The following is a 20635-nucleotide window of genomic DNA, read 5'->3' as shown; positions in this document are numbered from 1 at the left end:
ATGCCAGCTGTGCCAGGAGGATTTATTTAAGTTAACGAGACCATAGGAAGTGCTGGGTAGCAGTGCTGCCGGGTTAGGGGACCACAGTGGTCCCCAGCCCTGGTCACCAGCCCCACGTGCCCCGTGGTAGGCAGGTGTCAGAGGGCAGGAGGTTGTGCCCGTAGAGATCATGAGCGTGGGTGGGTGCCAGGCAGGAGGTGGCAGGGCTGGGCTGGACCTGTCGGGCACAGTCCTCGCCGGCCCAGCCGTGGTAGCAGTGGCAGCGGAAAGAAGTCAGTGGGCTGGCGCCAGGGCCGAGGTGCAGGAGGCTGCCCAGGTCGTGGGGCTGCCGGCGCACACAGCGCCCATGCCCGTGGCACTGCCCATAGCTGCACTCCCGGGCTGCCGCCGTCACGTTAGCCACATAGGGACCCAGGGTGGACACGAGGTAGTGGCGCAGGCTGGCACAGCTCTCCTGGGGGGGAAACAACCAGTGAGAACCCGCCCTGGCACTGGGGTCCCTCCAGCCACCCCTCCCTGGTGGGCACAGGGGACATGGCTGTCCCGTACATCCCATGCCTGCCCACCACGTGCCGGCTCTGTTGCCCCAGTGCAGCGAGGGGCCGTACTCACAGCCGAGTGGGAGTATGACATGTCTCCCCAGAGCACGAGACCGGCCGCACCCAGCGCTGCGCTCTCCCCGATGGTGTGCACCAGGTCAGCCTGCCGGGGGGAGAGAGACGTGACTGTGCTGGGGGGCACGGGATGTGTCCTAGCACCCAGCAGGACCCCCGGCACTCCGCCACCCTGACCCCGTGGCGCTTACCGGCTCCAGGAATCGGGGCGAGCGGCGGAAGGAGAGGCGGGAGTAGGCAACCACGGGCAGAAGGCCGTCAGCCCCAAACGCGGCCACGCGCAGGGCCTCGCGCAGCCGGTGGTGCACGTAGCGGTGGCGCAGGGCAGGCGGCAGCGCCGGTGGCAGGTAGATGCTGGGGTAGAGGGCGGCCGAGGCGGCCCAGAGCCAGCCCAGCCGGTTGTTGCGCTGCACCTCTGCCGGCCGGCACTGCCCGGTGTAGTTGGCCTCCTTGGCCCAGTTGCCGTTGAAGCAGTCGGGGAAGCGGTAGAAACCCCAGAGCCCCCCCGGGCGCAGGGTCTGGCCCAGCAGAAGCGTCTCCTCCATCAGAGCCTGCGCTGCCTGCTCAAACTCTCGCCGGGCCAGCCGGAGCCGACGCCGCGCTGGCAGGAGGCCATGCTGGTCCCGCACCCACTGCTCCGAGGCCGCCCGGTAGATCCGCTTGGCCCCCCAGTTTTGGGCCCAGAGGGGCCTCCACTCCTCCCAGTCCACCACCGCCAGGCCGTGGAAAGCGGGGCGCAGAAGGCGGCGGATGTCCCCAGCTGCCCTGGCAAGGTGGGCGCTGAGGGGAACCCGCTGGGGGATGCCCCCGTTATGGGGGATGCCCTGCCGCGACAGGTAGGGGTACAGCCCAAACTTGTTCTTGTAGAAGATGGTGATGTTCTGGCCGGCGAAGCGGCCATCCCGGTTCTCCACGATGCCATAGTCGCCGAGGGGCAGCCCTACACCGAAGCGGCGCTGGCAGCGGCCAGTGGGGATGTTCCACACCACAGCGAAGGGCTGGCCGCCCACCAGGGGCTCCGGTGCCGGGCTGTCCCCGCCGGCCATGCCCAGCACCAGGCAGGCCCACAGTGCCAGTGCCAGCACCATCCTGCGTCGCCGGCTGCCTGCGGGGCCGGCACCCTGCGGGGAAAGGAGAGTGGTGGGCATGAGGTGGCAGGGCAGGTGGTGGGCTAGAATCAGCCACCGGGGCCGTGCTGTCCCACAGGCATGTGCTGCCCACCCCAAAATCCCACGGGACGGAGCAAACTTGGGGGTTTCAGACACCTCCTGCCTCAGTGCTGCCAGCGGGCACCTTTGCCTGCTGCACCGCGGTGCCCAGAGCCCCTGCCTGCACCACCACAGCCATGGCATGGCTCTGCTGTGGCACTGCAAGCTGCTGACCCCAGTGCCTCAGTTTCCCTGCCAGCTCCTACCCCTGCCTGTAGTGGGGGCACTGTGACCCCCTCTTCCCTATTTTGTAGCAGGGCCGAGCCAGGCCAGGTGCCCTGCTGAGGGGCTGAGCCCCCCCAAGAGGCATGATGGAGTCAAAGGGGCAGCTCCGTCCACCCCAGCCCAGGCAGAGCCAGAGGGGGCCGGGTGCCCTGCCCGGTGCCGGCCAGCTGCCTGGGGCGAGGGGATTAGACAAGGGATGGGCCCGGGGGCTGCATGACGCAGCAAGGACAGCACTAATCCCCCGGCGCGGGGCCCAGCCGCTCTCCCTGACCTTCCCGCTACCGTGCCTTTGGCCCTGGCTGCCGCCGGCTGCCTCGGGGGGGTGGGGGGGGAGGAGGAGAGGGATGGCTGGGCCGCCTGCCCCCCTCACAGTGCAATGAGGGGACCCTGCAGCTCGCACCACCCTGCCCTACTCGCCCTGGTGCCCTTCCAGCCGTAGTATGCCTCAGTTTCCCCAGGCTGCTCAGCGGTGAGAGTGACAGCCATGCTGGCGGACACAGCGTGCCGTCAGCCCCAGCCGCCCCACAGCGAGTCCCCTGGGTGGACGAGACACTGGTGGGACTGGGCGGCACTCCTGGGACCACTCCCAGCCCCACTGCCTGAGGTAGGCCTGGCTCCCTGCCACACTGGTGGTCCCAGGGCCAGGTGAGCTGGGGGTCACGTGGGAGTGGAGCCAGCGTGCCCGGGCAGGGCATGGGGACCGTCTCCCTGCCAGCCCACCCCAGCAATGGGGCCAGGGTAAACTGGGGAGGCTGGGGGAGCTGGTGCCAGCCCTGAAGAATAGCAGGCAGGCAGGCAGCACCAGGGCGGGCAGCTGCTGCCCGCACTGCTTTTAATCACCAGCTCAGGGCCCCGGCCGCTCAGATGTCCTTCTTCATCCAGAAGATAGGCAGCCCTTTGGCGTCACGGTGGGGGGTCTCCAGGAGCTTCTGCCCACTGCTCTCAGCCAAGACTCCCCTTGCCCAGACAACGGTTGGCAGGGGGGGTGGCGGGGGGACGGCGGGGGGTGGGAGGTGAGGCGGCGGGGTGGAGGGCACCCTCGGCCTGGTGGTGACGGCAGTGGCAGTGCCAGGAGGGGTGGAGAAGAGCCGCAGCACTTTGGCAGGTATGGCAGGGCTGAGGAAGGCCACGCTCTGCACCGGCTCGCCCAGGACGAAGCCCAGGTGGGCGTAGAAATGCTGCTTGTCGTGGGTGGTGAGGTGGAGGCAGCTGAAGCCCCGGGCCCGGGCCCACCGCTCGGTGGCCTCCATCAGCCGCCGCCCGTAGCCCTGGCCCCGCAGTGCCCGGGCCACCACGACGCTCTCCACGAAGAGGTCATGGGGACGGCTGGCCACACGAGAGAGCCGGACGTGGCCCACGAGCTGGCAGGGACCTTCCTGGGCGGTGGGGGCCTCGGCGGGGCCCCGGCTCCGCAGTAGCAGCAGGCAGGTGGGGAAGGCGTCCGAGGAACGCTGGAGCGTGTGGAGCCGCGATGCCCGGCTCTTCCCCCACTCCTCGCCCAGCAGCTTGGCGCAGGCCTCCAGCAGCTCCGGCCTCTGGTGCAGGGGGACCAGGGTGAGCTCCTCCGACATGGAGCCCATTCTTCTCACTGACAGGAGACCAAGCAGGCCACAGCTTAGAGGTGGCAGGGTACAGACCACGTGTCTCCCTCCCATCCCGGCACCAGCCCTGGTGCATGCACGGCTCCCCAGTGGCATGGCCGGATGGGTTCGGAGGGATTAGAGGCGGGTCCGAGGTCGAACGACGACACCATGGTGGGGAAGTGGCACGTGGTGCTGGCTCCAGGCACCCGTGCCATGAGACCCACGGGTAGGTCTGGCACTGCCAAGCTGGCAGAGGGGCAGGGACAGGAGGCACAGGGCTGGCCTTGCCCCCTCCCCAGCCCTGCCACCACCTCCTGCCACCTGGGCACCTGCCTGAGACCAGCTGGCTCATCACACTCGTGTCCCCAGCCAGCGAGAGAGGGCTACAGCGCCACGGCGATGAGCAGACCCCAGCCAGCCCACGAGGGGCCAGGAAGCCCCTACTACAACTGGTGCGCAGCGGGGACCCTCTCCCAGCCCAGTGGCTGTTCCCCTTGCGAAGGAGAAGCCGCAGGCAGCAGGCAGGAGGAAACGCCATGCTGGCTTATCAGCTGGGGTTGAGCAAACTGCTCTGCTTCCCCGTCTTGGGGGTGGGGAGAGCCTGGCCTGCCCCCTGCACCCTCAGGGTGCCCCTCAATGTCACCCCCCCAGCTCCAAGACCCCCAGCTCCCAGCTCAGCCCGCACTTTTCCCTTCGGGGGCCAGTCAGTGCCCCAAGGCCCCACCAGCACCCTCAGGCAGCTGATGCTTTTCCTTCTGTCTCCCTGGCTGGGATCCCGCCAGCAGCCCTCTCCACTTGGGGGGCCCCCCCAGGTGCAGGGGGAAGCTCCCTTTATGCCTGCCCTCCTGCCTGCTTCTGCCTGCAGCACCCTGCCAAGCTTCGCCCACCCTGGTGCCCATTTCCACCCTGTGCCTGCCCCTCTCCAGCCCCCGCCCAGGGATGCAGGGCTGCTCGCCCTGCCTGCTGCCCAGTCTGCCCTGCCCTCACCCTGCCTGCTGCCCAGTCTGCCCGCTGCCCAGTCTGCCCTGCCCTCACCCTGCCCGCTGCTCCCGCTGCTCCCGCTGCTCGCACTCACCCTGCCCGCTGCTGCCAGCTCCTGTGCCCTCGGTGCCTGCGCAGCAGCGCGGCAGGAAGCAGCCCGAGCTCGTGACCAACCGCAGCGCCTGGTTCTGCTTCTCTGCCATGAACGACACGTCTGTCCAGGGCCCCACATGCCCCCCCCCGGCACCCAAACCACACTGCACCCCCGCACAGGGCACCCCCCGTCACTCCAAACCACAGCGCACCCACGCGTGGTGCACAGCCCGGCCCGGCAGCACCCAGGCGATCAGTGCCCCCGTCCCGCGGCGGCGCCTCCCGAACACACGGCCCTGCCATTGACCCCATCGCTGATCTCATTACCGACCCATTACTGACCCCGTCACTGACCCATCACTGACCCATCACGGATCTCATCGCCGACCCCACCATTAACCCATCACTGACCCATTACCGGACCCCTCTCCTCCTCGTCGTTCCCATCGTTCCCCTCCTTCTCCCCCCACTCCCCCAGCCCCGTCCCACCCGTACCGATTTGCCGGCCCCGCCGCCGCCACTTCCGCCGCGGAGCGCTCACTTCCGCCGCCGCCACATCTTGGCGTCCCAACCGCGCCCCCTGGCGGCCGGAGGCTAGGGCCCCGCCCCACTCCGTGTGCGCATGCGCGGGGCGGCGGGGCGGCGAAGACGGATGCCCGGTGCCCGGTGCCCGGTGCCCAGCGCCCAGCTGCAGCGGGGAGTCTGGCGGGTCTGCTGCTATGGCCTGCCCCCGCTGCCCCCGCTGCTCCCGCTGCCCACGGGCCTCTCGCCCCCCCTCCCGCCCGTCCTCACACACCGACCCCTCCGTACCCACACCGCCCTCGGGGCACCGTCGCCGCCCAGCGCCCGGGGCCGGTGCCCCTGCTCCCCCTCGGTACGGCTCGGCAAGCCCGGGCTGGGTCCGGCGGGGCCGTGAGCCCCGGGGAGGGGAACCGGGGGGAAGTCCCTCGTCCCTCGTGCCAGCCGGGGGCTGGTGGAACCCTCCCGCGTACCGCGGCAACCGTAACCGGGGGACCCAGCCGACCCCAACAGTCGCGGATCAGTGCGGCTGCGGCCGAGCGCACGGGAAGGCGTCCGGTGTCCCTGTGTGCTCACCGGCTTCCCAGCGAGGGCAGCTCCTCTCCAGCCTTGTGGGGAAGAGCCTCGGTGTGCCGGGGGCTGCTCCCCGGCTCAGCCCGGCCCCGGGTGGCGGCGGCACCGTGCCCCCGGAGCCAGGGCACGGGGGACACAGGAGTCCCTGCGGCGAGCGATGGTGCCCGCGATGCAGATGAAGCCCAGCTTCGTAGCAGAGAATCAGTGCCGTCCCCCCACCAGGGGCAAGGAGAGGTCCGTGGGGCTCTGGGGCAGCAGGAGGGGTCCTGGGGGGTCAGGGCACTGGGGGGCTGACATTGGGGCGCTTTGTGACACCCCGTGTCAGCCGGTCCTGCCCCCACAGTCTGGGAGGACGGTGTTGGGACAGGGTGGGAGCGAGGACCACCCCCCCCCAGGCACAGCCACCTCTGCCCCACCGTCCCTGGGGGGTACGGGGTCCCCCTCACCCCTTTCCTCCTTTGCTCCCTCCTTCCCGCAGGATACCCCCTGCTAGCCCCAGGGAGGCCTGGGAGGAGGAGAGAGCTGTCCCAAATCCCAGCTCCAGGCTGAAGCCCGACCAGACGTGCCAGATCCAGCCACTGCAGGCGGGTGAGTGTGTGGGCGCTGCGGGCTGCCCACCCTGCCCTGTCCCAGGCTCGCATCCCCCAGCCAGGCTGGCATCGGGGCTCCCACGGTGCAGCGGCCAGGGAGCCAGCTTCGCTACAGCATCCCGAGACAGGGACCCCCCTGCCTCCCAGTGCCAGCACATCCCTCACCTGGGCACGCCGGGGCCCCCTCCCCATGCTGCCCCCCAGCATCGCGCCCTCATCCCTGGGGTGCGCAGGCGAAACCAGTGTCCCAGCCTTGAGCCAGGGCTGGTGACACCTGCAGGAGCTGGGCAGAGGGCTTGGGTTTTGCCCCCTGCCTGCCCCCCAGCCCTGCCTGCTCTCTCTCGGGCAGACCCGTGCCACTCCACCTTGGCTGTGACAAGGGAGGAAGAGAATGCCCTGAAAGTCATCCAAGCCTTCCTCAGGACCAGACCAAAGGTATCTGTGGCCACTTCCACCAGGCTGCACCCACGTCTCCCAGCCGATCTTTCTGCTCCCGTCCCGTGCTCAGAAGCTGCCAGGGGCTGTGCTGGAGCCCCCCCCCCGCCCCCAGCTGTCTCTTCCCCCTGGCACTGTCTGCCCATCTGTCCTCTCCCTGGCTGGCAGGAAGAGGCCCAGAAGCTGAACTTTCTGGCCTCGATCTGCACCATCTGCAATACCACCATCACGGAGTCTGCTGTGTGGGATGTACTTTACTTCTGCCAGCTGGAGGTGGTGGAGGCCATCAAGGTGAGGGGACAGCCAGCCAGGCAGGGGCAGGGGCAGCGGCACAGCCCTGGGGGGAGGAGAGGGCTCGGCTGGGCAGGGGCATGCGGATGAGCGCTGTGCCAGGTCTCCATCCTTGGAGATGCTCCAAAGCCACCTGGGTGGCCTGGTTGGAGCCGGTGCTTGGACCCAATGATGTTTGCAGGTCCCCCGGCCAGACTGTGGCTCTGTGGTGGGCACAGCCCTTCCCGACATGGGGCTTGGGACTGCTGGGTGCTGGGTGGGGAGGGGGTGGCAGGATGGGGGCACCCAGGCTCTGCCAGCCCCGCAGACTCTTGCTGGGCAGAGACTGTCCTGTCCTGACCCCTCCCAACCTCCTGTGCTCCCAAGGTGCTGCTGCAAGAGGAGCCCACTGCCCTCCTGGGCACCACGGTGCGGCAGCAAGCCATGCTGGCCATCACTTCCATGAGGTACCTGCCCCAGCACCCAGCTTGGCCTCCCTGGTGCTGGGTGGCCCTGAGGGCACCGGTCCTAGGTGGGGGGCATCCCCAGTCCTGAGTCCAAGAGGAAGGCAGACAGCAGGGCAGGGGGTTCCATGGGGTTTTCCCTCCAAAGGCAACTGTCAGTGTCACGGGGGGTTGAGATGTCCCCTGCGGCATGGGGATCAGCCCAGGTCTCCAACCCTGGGGTCTGCCTCCTCCTTGCTGGGTCTGAAGAGCACCTCTCTGTCCCTGCAGCAGAGCAGGGCTGCTTCTACAGGAGACCACCAGCCTCCTCCAGGTCTGCTTCTGCAGCACCCTCTACCTGCCTCCGCAGGAGGAGCCCCAGGGCCCCAAGACTTCCCTCTACTCCAAGGTATGTCACGAGGTGAACCATGGGGAGCTCCCCTGCCCTGAGGCGCCTTCCTGGGCACCGCAGGGCCACGGCTGTCACCCCTGCCAGGCTCCCAGGGCTGTCCCCAAGACTCTGTCCCCCCTTGCAGACCCTGGATGCGATGGACAGCATGCTGCAGGCACTGGTACACAGCGCTGACACCCTTGGCATCCTGGAGCTGCAGAACATTTTGCAGGTCTGGCCTTGGCACAGGGTCCCCATGGGCAGTGACCCCCGGCTTGAGCCGTGCCCCCCCAGCACCTGGTGCAAGGAGGGGGCAGGGAATGTCCCTCCTTCTCCGCCATGCCCCCTCCACCAGCCCCCTGCCTTCTTGCTGCTGCCAGAGCCCCTTCTCCTCCTGCCCCAGCCCACCAACCCCTGCAGCCTTGCCTGCTGCCCGTCTCCAACACTCCCTCCCAGATGGACCCACCTATCTGGCAAGGGGAGCCCAGTGCTGGGGCTTTCCCCCTCCAGCTTCACCACAGGCCATATCCCAGAGCCCCCACCACAGGTCCCCAGGGAGGTGGTCACCCCAAAGCCTTGGACTCCTTGGGTGGGGGGTGGGAGGATGTTTTTTGGGGGATGGTGAGTGGAAGGCAGCAGAGGCAGCAGCAGGAGTGGGATGCAGCGACCTGCCTGGCCGCAGCAGGTTGCTGCAAGGGGCAAGGAGCACACATGCCCCATCCCAGGCACTGCCCTGGAGCAAGCCTGGCGTGCTGTGCTGTGCCGTGCCACTTCCCGGGCACACCAGCAGCTTTTCTCCTCCCAGCTCCTGCTGCCCTTCACCAGTTCCCATCTGGCAGCGGTGCAGGAGAGGGCCGTGGCACGGGTTGCCAGGCTGGCCGATTTCATCACCACCTACCCCCTGCCGCAGGTACCGAGCTCCTCGTCTGGGCAGCCCTGTCCCTGTGCCCCTGAGCCCCGACACCTCCTGGGGAGGCTGGGCACCCCGTCAGCAGGAGGTCAGGAGCAGGAGGCTTTGCCCTGCCCCTGTCCTGTCCATGCTGTCTCCCAGAGCAGGGCAGGGCAGGGCAGGGCTGCCCTGGGCTCCGGCAGGAACCTGGGTCTGGCAGCCCTGCCCTGCTCCGGGCTGCTGCCTGGCTGCTCTGGGAGCAGCTGGGGCTCACCTCGTGCTCGCGCTGCCTCTCTTCCCCCAGATCTGCCCCTGCTTTGCACAAGATGTAATCCTCAGACATCAGTGCTCCAAGATACATCGGTTTACGATGATGGGGAAGCTGGTGGGGCAGCTCATCCTCTGCTGCACCTGCAGGGACAAGGGGACCCGCCAGGAGGCTGCAGAAGCTCTCCAGAACCTGCACACCTTCATCCTGCAGCAGAGAAGTAAGAGAAGCTGTGTCAGGCTGGGTCCCCCCAGGCATGGGCAGCCAGGGGCCACTCTCCTTGGCAAAAGCCTGATCCAACCTGCCCACCTGCAGTCTGAAAAGCCATTTCCCCACTTGCAATAGCCCTGAACCCTCCCTGGGTATCTGCTCCCTGGACCTGTCTGGGTGTCCTCTTTCTTTGCCAGTGACTTTTCAGCCTGACACTCTGACTGCACCTCCAGGTCTGCACCCTCTCTCTGAGCACCCTGTTTTTTCTCCTCCCCAGGAAGGTGGCCCTGGCTGCATGACTCGGTGCAGCAGCAGCTCCAGGAGAGCTCGCAGGCAAGGCAGATCTGGCAGTTTTTGCAAACCAGACAAGCCAGCAAAATCTTCTTGGTAAGAAGCACCTTTGGCTCCCGGTCAGGGAGGTCAGCATGAGTGAAGGGAACACCCAGCACATGGGGACGATGGAGGCTCACACTGTTCCTGAGCAGGGACAAGGCCAAGGCTTGACCCCCACCGTCCGTCTCCTCCCTAGTGCAGCCTGGCTCTGCGTTCCATTCTCACTGCACAGCCGAGATGCTCTGGGTGACGCTCTAGGTGACAAATCTCCCTTCTGCTCCTTCATCCTGCAGATGTTCACAAAATACCTCCAGCCCTCCGACCGGGTGGACATCATCCTCGTGGCCATCAAGAGCCTGAGAGACCCAAGAGCCTACAGCATCAAAGTGGCTGCCCACATGGTGGACGTCCTTGTGGCAGACTTTGTCTTCCAGCCAGGGCAGGTGAGTAGCCCGTGGGTGGCACGGCTGATGCTCCAGCCCACCGGGGGACCGTTGCTCCCCCAGCAACATGCTTGGCCAGCACTGACACCGTCTCAAGCCGGCGTACTGCAATGGGCATGGAAGCAGCTGCCAGTGGGAGATGGGGAAACGGCCGCGCTCACCCTGCTGACATCCCCACTCCCACTCGTGTCTCCCCTCCAGGTGCTGAACATCATGTGGGCCATCTACAGAAACTTTCCCTCCATCAGGCTGGTGGCAGCCCTCAACAGCTTGCACAAGGCCCTGCTGTTGCTGATGGACAAATCCACCAGCGAGGTGGTGTCCAGCCTGCTGCAGTGCTCCCCGATGTGCAGCGAGTACGGGGCCCGCCAGCCTTTGGGGCTCCTCTCACACTGGGAGAGTGGCCCCAAGACCCTCCTAAGGGACTTCAGCCCGGCCATCCTCCGAGGTGTCCCTGCTGACAGAGCCCTGGGTCCCCGCAGTGTCGCCATGGCCATCTGGAAGGTGATATTCTCCGAGCCCCCAGTTGCGAAGAAGGCGCTGCAGGAGCTGGTCAGCATGCTGATGAAGCAGTCGCTGCGCAAGACCTCCATCTCCACCAAGGACAACCCACGCATCCTCTCCCTGGCTGTGAGTTGCTGGATGAGGCCTTGCTGACCTCCAGCGCTGCTCTCAGCTGTCCAGGGCCCCCCTGCTTCCCTGCCCACCCCAAGCTTTGACCTTCCCAGGGGTGCGGGGACATCTCGGTGGATGGGTGTCTTCTGCAGGCAGCCAGGACAATAAGTGAGATCCTCCTGCAGTCCATCTGCCTGAAGCAGGTGGTGGAAGAGATTTTCCCCCAGCTTTTCCTGGCACTGCTTTTCCAAGTGTCGTTCACCACGGAGCTGATGCTGCAGGAGGTGCACGTCTTCTGGAGCAAGCATCAACAGGACCTGATCACTCCCATCAGGTGCTCCACCCCTGTCCTCTCACCCCTGCCAGCTACCCGGTGCCAAGCCAGAGGGAGCTGAGCATTTCTCCCTGTGCAGGTCTGCAGTGCAGTCCATGAGAATGCTGCTCTGCAGGATGGGCTTTGAGAGCCACGTGCTGGCCATCGAGGCACAGGGTGGCTGGGATGCTCTGCTCAGCACCCAGACCCACCTCAATGGAGTGGTCACTGTGGCCAGGTGAGAGCCCCTTCTCCCCGCTCCTTGGGAACCAGGCACCACACGCAACCCCCTCTCTTGGGGCTGATGGCAAGGGGGTCCCCATTGCTTGGAAAAAGTGCTGCAGACTGGTGATGTCCAGACTGGTGCAAACCCCAGAGAGATGTGCCCGCCTGGCTCAGGCCTGATGATGCCTCCTTCCCCTTGCCAGGGAGATGATGAAGACCCCAAGATCCCTACGCTCCGCCATCTTCTGCTATCTGGCAGAGCTTCTCATTGTGGAGGACCCCACCTGGGAGATGATCGCCATGGCCTTCCTCGTTGAGGTGAGCCTGCTGGCACTGCTCCAAGCTCCCTCCACTGCTCGGCTCTCCCATGCCCACCACTGCGGGAGGAGCTGGGGCAGTGGGTGGGCTCCGGTTGGTACCGTGGAGGAGCAGATGAGCAACCAGTCCCATGTGGTGTGGGGCACAGGGGCTCTCCGCAATCCCTGCTGCCTCTGTCCGGGCTTGGTCTTGCCCCGGCATTTTTTCCCTGAGCTGATGGTTAGAGCCAGCACCGTACCTCACCAGCTCCTGCTGCGTGTGTTTCAGATGCTGGGCTGCACAGACCTTAACGAAGAGCTGGACCGTGTCCTGGAAATCTTCCCCACATATCTGCAGAGCCAGTGCCTGGGGATGCCCAGCCTGGCACTCAGGGGCATCCTCACGCTCATCAAGAAGCCTGACATGGTGAGCAGGGCACAGCCGGGACAGCAGCCCGGGGTGGAGCGGCAGGCGGTGGGTAATGTGGCAGCTCGGGCTTCTCTGAGTTTCAGGAGCTGTGCCAGCTGCTGCCAGCTCTCCTGCCTCCCCGGCCCTCTGCCTCACGGCTGTGCCGTGCAAGGGGAGAGGCACCAGTGCCGAGGGGAACGGGCTCCTGCTGCCAACACGTCCTGGCAGGGGTCTGAGCCGGAGTGCAGGGTCTGCAGAGCCTGGCCGTGGGGTGCTGAGCCCCAGGGGGCTGCTGGCAGCATGGGCAGCTTTCCAGGTGGTGCCGGTGGCCCACCAGCCTGCCCAGGGGCTCTGGTGGAGACGGGGGCAGGCCGAGGGGCTGTCAAGGAACCAGCGCTGTCTGTCCTCCCCCTCTGCGCCCCGCTCTTCCCGTGGCCGCGCTGGTGAGCCCTGTCTGTGGGACCTTGCCCTTGTAAGCCATGCTGCCTGCCAAGAAGCCAGCGGGGAGGCTGGTGTTCGTGGAGAGGGTTTTCACCCCTGCGATCAGTTGCTGCTTTACAAAAAGGAGGTGACGTGTCTCACGCAGGCAAAGAAAACCCTCGTCTTGCTGCCGTATGTCATGGAGCAGCTACAGGGTGCTGACGATGCCACTGCCGCGGCCCTGCCCGTGCTCTGCGAAATGCTCCAGCTGCTGGAGAGGAAGACGGCCAGCCTCACCGCCCTGCCGCTGGCTGGCAAGCTCCGTCCGCTCTTTAGCAACGTAAGGCTGGGGGAGAGCCCCGTGCCCCCTCACCAGGCACCTCCGTTTGCGCCTCCCACTGCAGCCCCTGTGCTCTGCAGGGGGACGCTTTGTCCTGCAGCCCCTACACCCCACTGCTGCCCTCAGCTGCTCTGTGCTGCGTCCCAAACCCCCCGCATGGGCTCACCCTGGCTTGGCCTGCCTGCTGCAGGGGAAACGGTGGTGGCAGGATGGGGGCAGGTGTGCTGAGCCCCACCGATGTGCACCCTGCCCTGGCAGCATCCCCCAGCCCTCCGCAGGGTCTCCCTCTCTGGCCCTCAGCCCCGGGGACCCTAGCCCCCCCGGGCAGACCTTTCTGCAGGGCTGCATGCAGCCGTTCATGGGGATGTCCATCTCCATGTCAGCCCCTTGCTCGCCATGGGCTTGGGGCTGAGGTCCTCCTCCCCTCCTCCCCCAGGAGTTGGACACCATACGGGAGTTCTCCATCCGTCTCTTCCAAAACACGATGGAGCTTGTGGTGGGCGCTGAAAAGAAGATGATGAACAAGGAGGTGTGGGACAGCCTGCTGCCGCTGCTCTTGCACCTGCACGACCAGAACAAGAGCGTGGCCAAGGTGGGATTCCCAACCTGACCGGTCCTTTGGGCAGGGCAATGCTGACACTGGACCCTTTCAAATGTGTGTCACCGTGAGGTCTAGCTTGCCGAGTCCCTAGGACCAGGCAGAGCCCCCCTCCCTGCCCACTGCTGCCTTTCTCCTCCTGCTGCCCAGATGGATGGGGAGGTGGGTCCCTTTTCCACCCAGCTCCCTCTGCACAGCCCCTGGCATGGGTTCCTGCAGCCCCAGAGACTTGGCTATTGGTCCGCAGCAGCTTGGGGCCACCAAGACCAAAACATTGAAGCCCTGATGGGCTTCCAGCCAGAGAGGGTGGCTGCCCTTATCTTCCCCTGGGGTGCTGAACCTGGTGGCAGCATCAGTCCTCAGCTGGTGCGTCTTCCCTGCACGGGCTGGGACAGGCTCTGAGCCCTGCCAAGAGTGGGGACACAGGGTCCTGTGCCCCTGGTGCTGGTGGTGGCATCTCTGCTGCTCCCTAGGCCTCCCAGGAAGCCCTCCGCAGTGCTGGTCGGTTCCTGAAGTGGGAGCAGCTGGCGCAGCTGGACGGGATTGAGCAGGGATGGAGGATCAGCGAGCGCCTGGTAAGCACAGCCCCAACGCCCCCAGGACCTGCCCCGGGTGAGCCCTGCCCCATGCCCAGCGGCAGGGGGTACACAGAGGGCTGTGCCCCCGTGGCTGCACACCCCCCCCAGGAGCAGGCTCTGCTCCAGGCTGTCCTCCCCCCTGGGGTCCCAAAGGGGACCCTGCCAGCAGGATGGCACCCCAGCATCCCCGGGGATCCTGGTCAGGGCGATGGCCCAACTGGTGGGCAGCTCTGTGCCAGCCCTGTGCCCTTCTCTCTCCAGCTGGCCAGGAAAAAGAGCAGGGTGAAGGACTACCTGCACCAGTGCCAGCCCTACCTGCACAGCCCGCAGGAGATCCTGCGGCGGGAGGCTGTCAGGTTCATCGGTGAGCCGCAAGCCCAGGGTCCCTTCCTCTCCCAGCACAGGACCTGTGGGGCACCCCTTCACCCACTCCCACCCCCGTCTGCACAGGTGGGGCTGGCGGGAGGCTCATCCATCCCCTCCCCGATGCTGCACCCCAGGGTCAGCCCTCCCCGGGGAGCTGTGCGGCCAGGCAGGCTGGGTGGCGGGGTTCTTGATGGGCAGCGGGGTCTCCAACAGGCAGCAGGGTCCCCAACACACCGTGTCCCCCCAGGGCTCATCGGACGGCAGGTGGATGAGGACAGGAAGAGGGAGCATATCAGGGCAGGTGAGTGAGGGCAGCGGGGAAGAGGAAGGACCTCGGCATGGAGCTCCCCCCCACCCCAGGCGAGGGGGGCTCTGCTCCCAGCGCATCTATGGGAGGGGGGTGTTTCTGGAGGGGGTTGTTCCTGACCAGCAGCCTCCAGCCGAGCCACCTGCCCCCTGGCTCCCTCCTGGCCTTGGGGATCACAGGGTGCAAAGTGCCTGGCTGGAAGGGACACGGGGCGTTCGCCTCACCTCTGCTGCTTTGTCCTCGCAGTCCTTCAAAGTGCAAAGACAGACGTCAGCCCCCTGGTCTCCTCCCTGGCGACTCAGACGGTCCTCCTCCTCAGACAAGAAAGGCCAAAGTCAAGGTTTAAGCAAGCACTGCTGAACTTACAGCTGCCAAGTGCATGGATGAGGTGGCGCTCGGCCCCCAGCGAGGACTCTGCTCGGACAGAGATGGAGCAGCAGCCCTAGCCCCTTCCCTAAGTCTAATAGGAAAGAAGAGACCTCAGCCCCAGGGGAGCTGGCATCCTCCAGGGAGCGGCACGACAACCACTCTCCAGTGGTCCAGGGCAAAACCTGCTCACACGTTTCATCCTTGCCACAAAGCACCAGCTGCTCTGCTGGGCTGCGAAACAGAGAGAAGGAGAAGCCCAAGCTAGAGCCAAAGCCTAAGCTGAAACTGAAGCCTTCCCTGCCCTCTCCAGGGTCACGCCGGGGTAAATCACCTTTTCTGCCTCCCACCGTTGGAGGAGCCTGTGCTGCCTCGCGCTGACGTGGCCGAGCCCAGGAGCTACAAAGCCACCAAGGCTCTGGCTCCAGCAGCATCGTCCCCTCCACGTCCCCAGTGGGAAGGGCAGCTCTGCCTCCTGCCCGCACCACCCATCCCCACCAGCCCTGCAACTCCTCCCACCTGGGGATGTCAGAAGTCGCAAGATCGGTGGTAAGAGGTCGCACCGCAAAACCAAGCCCTCTGTGGAGCCCTTGAGCAGTCTCCAAAGGGGAGACCACCCGCTGGCAGCCAGCAGCCCTGGACATGCATGGTGACATTCTTTGGGCACTTATCCCTGGGGAGTGAGCCCGTCGCCTCGCAGAGACCAGCCGTGGGTGTTCCCGCCACCCTCCCACACCTCCCCAGGAGCCAAAGAGAAAAGAGACCGAACGTGCCAGACAAAGTTTCAGCAGAAAAGCAGGTTTTAGGTCTTTAGAGCATTGCCAGGACAGGCCCTCCCAGACAAACAGCTACCCCTGGTGTCACCTAAAATTTGGAAATAAAACTTCTTAACACCCATTTAGCATGAAGAAGCAGGCATTTCCTTTATTGCAGCGCTGGGTGCCAGGAGGAGAGTTCCTCACATCAGGCACCCCCAACGCTGGTTCTCTTGTCATATTTATACACGAACGTGACAAAGATTACAAAGCGGTGCGCTCCCCGTTGCAATTATTGGTTCATATTTCTTTGCCTAGCGTGCAAACTGGAACGCCTGCTCGGTTCCTTCCTCCACCTCTATCTTTTGAGTCGGTGGGATAATTTGGGTAGGGGGCTTATGGGTCGGTGGTGGTGGGGACCCTGGCCCAAATTACCTTTCCCCTAGTTTCTCCATACTTTGGTGTTGGTAATTGTTCGCTCTATGCCTCAGGACGATAAGGATGCTGCTGGAGGCGGCTAGCGTCCTCCCTTTCTGCAGAGTGCGTACATACGGACCTTGAAGTGCCTTGTAGCTCCTTTTTCGCGTGATGTGTAGCGGGGGCTCGTTCTACGCGTCGTTAGCCTTCTACCTAAAGTAACAATGAAGTTTCTTAACACGTATACGTAGGCCTTCGCTGCAGGCCTATCTTTTTTGCTACACTGGCACAGCCAAGGAGGGGGCCCTGCCCCCCGCAAAGGACGTGGGACGGGACCCCGCGGCTGGGCCGGGGGCTGGGGGTCCCCGAGGGGCAGAACAAGCCGAGCGTGATTTGGGAAGCGGCCACCCATACGCCGCCTCGGTGAGCGGGGGACGCGGGCTGCAGGGGGTGGCTGGTCCCTGGGGCAGGGCGGCCAGCGGGACCCCCCTGCTCCCCGCCGGGGCACCGGGGGCACGGCCGGACCGCAGGCGGAGGAGCCCCGTGGGGGCGGGGCATGGCGCGAGGGGGCGGGGCTCAACGCTGAGGGGGCGGGCGCAGCGCCGAGGGGGCGGGGCGGGCCCGGCGCGGAGTGAAGCACGTCACTACCCGAGTGACAGCGCGGCCCGCCGCTTGGGAGCGGGGGCGGGGCAGGAGCGCGCTTCCGGGGAAGGGGAGGCGGGGCCGCAGGAGCGGCGGGGGCGGGGCCCGGCCGCCTGCAGTCAATCGGTGCGGGCGGGGGCGTGGCCTGGCCTCCAGCCGCCGGCGGGGCGGGGCGGGGCGGGCACCACGTGCGGCGGCAGCAGCATGGCGGCGGCGGCGGCGGGCGGCAGGAGGGGCAAGGCCCCGCGAGGGGCGGCGGGACGGCGGCGGCCGCGGGTGGCGGTACGGGCCGGGCCGGAGGGAGGCGGGGAGGGGAGGGGAGGGGAGGGGAGGGGAGGGGAGGGGAGGGGAGGGGAGGAGAGGAGTCGGGTCGGGTCGGGTCGGGTCTCCGCGCTGATCGCTCCGGTGCGTCCCGCAGGTCCCGGGCGCCGAGGGGAGGCCGCGGGCGGCGGCCGGCCGGCCCGTTGACGAGGAGGTGTCCAGCGACTCCGAGCCGGAGAGGTAAGGGCTGCGCCGGGGGGTGCCGGTGCCGGTGGCCGTGCCGGTGCTCACGCGTGTCCCCGTAGCCCGTCGTTGCGGCGGCGGCGGCGGGAGGCGGCGGCGGAGGAGGAGGTGGAGGAGACGCCGCAGGAGAAGAAGCTGCGCCTGGCCAAGCTGTACCTGGAGCAGCTCCGCCAGCACGGTGAGTCCCGCCCGGCCCCTCGTACCGGTGCCCCGGCGGGGCGGCCCCGGGCGCTGAGCCCGGCCCTCACGCGCTGTGTCCGCCGCAGAGGAGGAGCGGGCTGCCGAGGAGGAGGAGGAGACCCAGCCGGCGGATCTCATCGGCGACCGGCTGAAGGAGGACGTGGTGAGCAGGGGGGTGGGCACGTCCCCCCGGTCCCGGTGGCGGCGGCGGGCTCTGTCCCTCTCCTGCGAGGCCGGGGCCGGGGCCGCCTCCGCTGAGCCTCCCACTTCTTCCCCAGCTCGAGCAGAAGGGCCGGCTGCAGCGCCTGGTCGCCAAAGACGTAAGTGCCCGGTGCTGGGGGGGTGCTGGACCATAGGTCCCGGCGTCGGGCGATGCTCTGGCGCGGTCACGCGGGCACACGGAGCTGCCGCGCTGGCGGTGGGACGGGGCCCTTCTCCCGCATGGGGTGCCGGCTGCTGGCGCCCTAGGGAAGGGAGTGTGCCGTGCTCCGGTACTCCCGTGACCGGGAAAGGGGTTGGGGCGACCCGGCTCACGTCCCACTCTCCCTGCAGGTGCAGCCTCCGGATCCAGCCAGCATCCGAGTGCTGCGGGGGCACCAGCTGCCCGTCACCTGCCTGGTCGTCTCTCCGGATGACAGGTTCATCTTTTCCGCTTCCAAGGATGGCTCCCTCATCAAATGCAAGTGTTCCCTTGGGGCTGCCCCTGGCTGTTCCCCCAGCCTGAACCCTGCAGCAGCAGGACCGCAGGTGCCCATGAAGGTGGCTTGGCCCTCGGTCCCTCCAGGGATGTGTGTGTGTGTGCATCATTTTGGGTTCTGTGGGAGGTGTTGGCACTTTCCAGAGCGGTGGGAGGTTCCCGGGGGGTAATAGCCATGCCTTTCCTGCAGGGGAGGTGCAGAGCGGGAAGAGGCTGTGTGTGGTGCCCGGGGGCAAGAAGGGCACTGAGGAGCAGCACATGGGGCACGCGTCCCACGTCCTCTGCATGGCCATCTCGTCGGATGGCAAGTACTTGGTATGGGGAGAAGGGGCTCGTGCCACTGCGTGGGGTGGAGAGGTGGCTGTGGGGAGTGCATCTCTTCCCAGGGTCCTGGGGCGCAGTGTCTCATGCCCAAGTGTACCTTGCTGGGTTAAAGCAGCCTCTGTCCCTGCTGGGGTCAAGAATGGGTCCCTGGGTTCCCCCACAGCAGATGGGGTGGCAGTGGAGGCTGGGGTGGGCCGTGGGTCCCTGAGGGGCAGGTCTTGGGTATCCCCTGCTGTCTGCCAGGCCACAGGAGACAGGAACAAGCTGATCATGATCTGGGATGCAGCCACCTGCAAGCGCCTGCACATCTTCACCGGACATCGCGACGCTGTCTCGGTGAGTCAGGGGAATCGCCTGCAATGCCTGCGGGGCCGGGCGGCCGCATCCCTGGTGCCCCTCACTGCTGTGCCCATGTCCGTCCATCTGCCCGTAGGGCCTGTCCTTCCGGAAGGGCACACACCAGCTGTACAGCGCCTCCCACGACCGCTGCGTCAAGGTCTGGAACGTGGCAGAGAATGCATATGTGGAGACCTTGTAAGACTTGAGGGGGACACCCCGCTGACCCTGCTCCCATGGGACGTGCCGGCAGCCCCTGGGAAGGCGAGGCGGCAGAGAGCCGTGCCCCCGCTGCAGCTCTTTGCCATCTCCCCCTCCAGGTTTGGGCACCAGGATGTCATCACAGGGCTGGACAGCCTGAGCCGGGAGTGCTGCGTGACGGCGGGGGGACGGGATGGCACCGTGCGGCTCTGGAAGATCCCTGAGGAGTCGCAGCTCGTGTTCTACGGGCACCAGTAGGTCTGGGGCGGGAGAGGGGCTGTGGGCAGGCGGGTCCGGCTGGGGCAGCAGCGTGTGGGTGCCAGGCATTACCAGGAGCCTGCTGGCACCCTGGGGATGCTGATGCCCTGGTGACACCTTGTCTCCTATATAGGATCACAACTGATGTAGCTGCCTCTTCTCTTCGTAGGGGCTCCATCGACTGCATCCAGCTCATCAACGAGGAGCACATGGTGTCGGGCGCTGATGATGGGTGAGCACGGGACTGGGGTGGTGTGTGGGGTGGGGGGGCGGTGCATGGGGTGGGCAGGCGGTGCCTGTGTGGCCCCCTCACCCCTCCCCTCCCTGGCAGGTCCGTAGCCCTGTGGGGGCTGACCAAGAAGAAGCCGCTGGCGCTGGCCCGGCAGGCGCACGGCATGCAGGATGTCCAGGGCCTGCAGCAGCCGTACTGGATCTCGGCAGTGGCTGCCCTGCGCAACACTGACCTCCTGGCTACAGGTGCGTGGCAGCCACTTTGGAGCAGGCGTTTTGGGGTGCAGGGGGGGTGCATCCTGCTCCCTTCCACAGGTCAGGGTGTATGGCAGTCTCTTCTCTCCGCCCCAGGCTCCCACAGTGCCAGCGTGAAGCTCTGGAAGTGTGGTGAGGGATTTCGGAAGCTGGAGCCCCTCTGGGACATCCCCTTGGTATGGATGGGGAGGTTGGGGAATGCTGGAGCTGGGCTGGGGGGGTCTTTTGGCAGGGGCTCCCCTCCCTGGGTGGCAGGAGGAGGCTGTGGGAGCCCCTCACCTCTGCCCTGTCCCCTCCAGGTGGGTTTCGTCAACAGCCTTGCGTTCTCGGCAGCTGGTGACTTCCTGGTGGTCGGCCTTGGGCAGGAGCACCGGTACTGTCCCCCCTCCCTGGCCCTGCCTGGGGCCACAGCCCCCCCTCCTTTTGGGCTCGGCAGAGGGTGACCTCCATCTCTCTTATCTGCAGGCTCGGACGGTGGTGGAGAGTCAAAGAAGCCAAAAACAGCATCTGCATCATCCCCCTGAAGAAGAGGGCCTCAGCCCCCAGCCCCGAAGCCCCCGACAGCTCCTAGCTCCCTGGCCCGCAGCTGGGTCGTTAAACCCTGTCCCTGGAGCTGCACCCCACGTCCTTCGTGCACCCACCTTCCCACGGCCGGCAGGATGTGAGCAGGGGCTGTTGTGTGGTCCCTGACCCTGCTGGCCCCCATATCGTGACGTGGCTCTGCCCTCTGCGAGGGTCTGCCCCCTTCCCTCAGGTTCAGCTGGACCTGAGCTCCAGAAGAGTTCATTTAAAAAAAACCCCAAAAACAAAAAACCCACTTTATTTACATAAATTACAAAAAAAAAAAAATCACACTCTTGCTCACAGAAAAAATCTACTCTTAAAAACTTGGTTGGGCTCAGATACCTGGGTCCTGTTACTCACCCTTGGCCCC

At 66.2% G+C, this 20635-nt stretch overlaps 3 protein-coding genes across 6 annotated transcripts; 1 reads left to right on the top strand and 2 right to left on the bottom strand.

The window, feature by feature from the left end:
* Positions 1-5: 5 nt before the first annotated feature.
* Positions 6-5228, bottom strand: HYAL3 (hyaluronidase 3). 3 transcript variants are annotated; one of them, XM_054838504.1, is made up of 4 exons: positions 5200-5228; positions 806-1735; positions 613-702; positions 6-454 (listed from the first exon to the last, which is right to left on the bottom strand). In XM_054838504.1, the coding sequence occupies exons 2-4, from the start codon at positions 1700-1702 to the stop codon at positions 104-106; spliced, it is 1338 nt and encodes a 445-aa protein (XP_054694479.1). In that variant the 5' UTR covers positions 1703-1735; positions 5200-5228; the 3' UTR covers positions 6-103. The 3 variants fall into 3 exon arrangements, with proteins under 3 accessions (XP_054694479.1, XP_054694480.1, XP_054694477.1); XM_054838505.1 differs by lacking the exon at positions 5200-5228 and adding an exon at positions 2888-3025; XM_054838502.1 differs by lacking the exon at positions 5200-5228 and having other exon boundaries at positions 806-2898.
* On the bottom strand, positions 2908-4839 carry NAA80 (N-alpha-acetyltransferase 80, NatH catalytic subunit). The gene is made up of 2 exons (XM_054838507.1): positions 4706-4839; positions 2908-3635 (listed from the first exon to the last, which is right to left on the bottom strand). Exons 1-2 carry the CDS (start codon positions 4812-4814, stop codon positions 2908-2910), a joined length of 837 nt encoding a protein of 278 aa, XP_054694482.1. The 5' UTR covers positions 4815-4839.
* Positions 5229-16887: 11659 nt separating the features above from the next.
* RRP9 (ribosomal RNA processing 9, U3 small nucleolar RNA binding protein) lies at positions 16888-20575 on the top strand. 2 transcript variants are annotated; one of them, XM_054837893.1, is made up of 15 exons: positions 16888-16997; positions 17134-17216; positions 17282-17397; positions 17486-17562; positions 17678-17719; positions 17952-18078; positions 18287-18411; positions 18664-18756; positions 18854-18954; positions 19077-19211; positions 19385-19447; positions 19547-19692; positions 19798-19877; positions 20001-20074; positions 20167-20575. In XM_054837893.1, the coding sequence occupies exons 1-15, from the start codon at positions 16920-16922 to the stop codon at positions 20270-20272; spliced, it is 1446 nt and encodes a 481-aa protein (XP_054693868.1). In that variant the 5' UTR covers positions 16888-16919; the 3' UTR covers positions 20273-20575. The 2 variants fall into 2 exon arrangements, with proteins under 2 accessions (XP_054693868.1, XP_054693867.1); XM_054837892.1 differs by having other exon boundaries at positions 19349-19447; positions 20167-20526.
* Positions 20576-20635: the final 60 nt, after the last annotated feature.

Source organism: Grus americana, chromosome 11 (genome assembly GCF_028858705.1).
Source record: "Grus americana isolate bGruAme1 chromosome 11, bGruAme1.mat, whole genome shotgun sequence".
Lineage (NCBI taxonomy): Eukaryota > Metazoa > Chordata > Aves > Gruiformes > Gruidae > Grus > Grus americana.
This window is presented reverse-complemented; position numbering and strand designations above follow the sequence as displayed.